Source organism: Colias eurytheme, chromosome 17, assembly GCF_061535395.1.
Source record: "Colias eurytheme isolate Ceu_HAF_F1 chromosome 17, ilColEury1 Martin Lab GWU primary, whole genome shotgun sequence".
NCBI classification, from domain to species: Eukaryota; Metazoa; Arthropoda; class Insecta; order Lepidoptera; family Pieridae; genus Colias; species Colias eurytheme.
In genome coordinates this window covers 867,009-869,846 of record NC_142996.1, presented here as the reverse complement: position 1 = coordinate 869,846, position 2,838 = coordinate 867,009, and the positions used below count along the sequence as shown (strand labels likewise).

The following is a 2,838-nucleotide window of genomic DNA, read 5'->3' as shown; positions in this document are numbered from 1 at the left end:
CGATGTCAGTTATTTCGACTTTAAAAAAGCGTTCGATCGCGTAGATAATGACGTCCTTTTGCGTAAATTTTCTATGATTGGTTTCACTCCCAGGCTGGTAAAATATTTTGCAGACTACCTCCGGGATCGTTTTCAATTTGTACAACTTGGTAGTTACCGTTCAGATCCATATGCAATAAATTCTGGTATCAGTCAAGGCAGTACCCTCGGCCCTACTCAATTTTTGGTAATGATCAACGATCTTCCAGATGTTATTAGTTCTTCCCAGTGTCTTATGTTTGCCGACGATCTCAAATTATACTTGGCTATAGGAAGTATTGAGGATTATCAGGCATTACAAAACGATATAAATAGCGTCTGTGAATGGAGTAAAATCAACCGTTTAGATCTTAATGAGGCAAAATGTAAAGTAATGACTTTTACTAGGAGTAAATCCCCACATCTTTATGGCTATAAAGTTTCGGATAAGATTGTAGCTAGAGAGAATTCGATACGTGATTTAGGCGTATTATTCGATCGTACCTTAAGTTTTAATGACCACATAATTGATCTTTGCCAGAATGCATATAAAGCCCTTGGATTTATTTTTAGGCAGACTGCTCGTTTTAATGACAAAACTGTTATCATTAGCCTTTATTATGCATTTGTACGTAGTAAGCTCGAATATAACGCTATCGTGTGGAGCCCACATGAAAAAATTTACACGTTAATGATAGAGAAAATCCAACGCAAATTCTCAAGATGCCTTTTCCGCAAGATGTATGGATATTATCCCTACTTATATCCATCCTTGTACGTTACGGGGATGGTTGGAATGGATACACTGGAGCTACGACGCGAGCGCGCGCTTATGGTTCATTATTATCTGCTTTTAAATAACAAAATTGACAATCCCGTGGCACTGGGGGCCTGTGGTGTGTGGGCACCGAGCTGCTCCGTGCAGTGGCGCTCGCGGCCGCTGTTCGCGGAGAGCCTGCTCCGGACGCGAGCCGCTTGGAGTGCACCCACCCATCATGCACTCAATTTGTTGAATAAATTCTTACGTGCTAAATCTGAAGTGGACCTGTTTAATGTTAATATTGTATCGTTTGTCTCTAATTGTACCTTATTTTTAAGTCAAACTTTGTAATAATTGTTATCTTTGTGCGTGTTGGTATGTTTTGTACTGTTAGTCAAAGATGAATAAATAAATAAATAAATAAATAAATTTTTTTTTTTTGTGTGAGTGTGTGTATATGTGTGTGAGTTATATTTGTCTTTGTTTATTAATGATTAAAATATGTGTTTGTTATAATTCTAATTACTAATTTTTATTTAACCATTTTAATTAGAAAAATTTTCAATAAATCGCGACTTCAATCGAACCTATCTCTTCTGAAATAATTCACTACTGAACCAATCAATCGTAAAATAATTCATCAATCATATAGTTTACATTCACAGAATAATTTACAAGTTACTAATAACTTGTTTGTAAACAAAATGGTTAACACTGCTTCATTGTATTTTTAATTCGAACACCGCAGAGAACAGACGATTGACGTTATTGGACATTCATTGGTTCAATTTTGTATAGTTTTAATTTTTATCTGTATTTATTACACTGGAACCTTTTATTTTATATCTTTACAAGTGTATTAGCTCTTTCTGAAGATGGAAAAACCTTAGCAGTTGCTACACAACATAGTTGAATAGACTAGGTGAACATTTGGGAAAATTTATCAACTATGACCGCAGAACTATTACTCCTTTTAATTTTATTGGTAAAAGAAAACACGGCGGAACATTGTGACGTACAATCCGAGGAATCGAATAAACGATGCTTTGTGAAGCAGACACTAGCTACACTCCCGCACAGTCCCAACCAATTAGCCGTCGACAAACTAACTAACACACTTTACTTCAGTTTCGACGCCGGCCAGGGCGAGTATCTGCCCGCTGCACTCCAACTTGACACCAAAAGGCTTACCGTTTTAAAAGGAGTCAAGGACGCTTTTGCCATAGCAAGCGATGAAGAGAATGGTGAAGTGTACTTCGGCGGCAGTCACGGCATTTACAGATACAATCCGGTATTGAAAACTCTGAAGCGGCTGCTCGTAAAGAATTTGGATATCTGGTGGCTGGTGTTGAAAAAGCGATTGTACTTTATCAGGTTCCCGAGTTTGAAGGCGTATTTCTATGCAAATAGATCGGTAAAAGGGGTATCTAACCTGAACAATTATACTGTAAATCAGTTCGTTTTTGACACTGAAGATAACATATTCTTCATAAACGGCACTGGGTTATTCGGGATCAAGAACAACAGTACTTCTCCTATACTGCTCAAAGATAACCCGAGGTTCCTTGGCATGGCTATTGACAACTCCAGTCACGTACATTTGTGTAGCGAGAGCAGTATCTATGTTATCAGTCAAATGGTGCAAAAAGTGAAGAAAATAGTGAGCATTGCTGGCGTGTTGGGGATCGGCTTTGATAGGGACAATAATCTCATTTATTCGGACTCTCATGAATTGGTGCGATTATTGCCTGTTAATAGCAAAAGTTAAAGATTTTGTTTGTTGTGAAGTTAATAAATTACTTGAATGTTTGGATTGTTTCTCTTTTGTCCTAACTAAACTATATAACTGGTGGATATACATATTCCTTGCATAGATTATATTCAGATTCTGAACGAATCCTACGTGAAGTAATCATCCAATTTAAAGTATATGTAATTCTGAAGATATAACCTGCCTAGGTCATGTAATAATCCTTTTTACGAAACGGAGAAAAATCAATTATCAAGTATTTCTATAGCTTGTGTTATTCTGGTCTGTAACCTAAATTACTATAAAGTTT

General features: G+C 36.8%; 2 protein-coding genes across 2 annotated transcripts; both read left to right on the top strand.

Moving 5' to 3' along the window:
• The first annotated feature begins 229 nt into the window (after nucleotides 1-229).
• Nucleotides 230-1,198, top strand: LOC149900969 (uncharacterized). The gene has a single exon (XM_090111982.1). It carries the CDS (start codon nucleotides 230-232, stop codon nucleotides 1,127-1,129), a length of 900 nt encoding a protein of 299 aa, XP_089968108.1. The 3' UTR covers nucleotides 1,130-1,198.
• A 355-nt stretch (nucleotides 1,199-1,553) lies between these two features.
• LOC149900968 (ommochrome-binding protein-like) lies at nucleotides 1,554-2,546 on the top strand. Its single transcript, XM_090111981.1, has one exon. The coding sequence runs from the start codon at nucleotides 1,728-1,730 to the stop codon at nucleotides 2,544-2,546; it is 819 nt and encodes a 272-aa protein (XP_089968107.1). The 5' UTR covers nucleotides 1,554-1,727.
• The last annotated feature ends 292 nt before the right edge of the window (nucleotides 2,547-2,838 follow it).

What these genes read in the sequence shown, in the direction of transcription:
- LOC149900969 (XM_090111982.1), top strand. Translation starts at nt 230, where the DNA reads ATGATCAACGATCTTCCAGATGTTATTAGTTCTTCCCAGTGTCTTATG.
- LOC149900968 (XM_090111981.1), top strand. Translation starts at nt 1,728, where the DNA reads ATGACCGCAGAACTATTACTCCTTTTAATTTTATTGGTAAAAGAAAAC.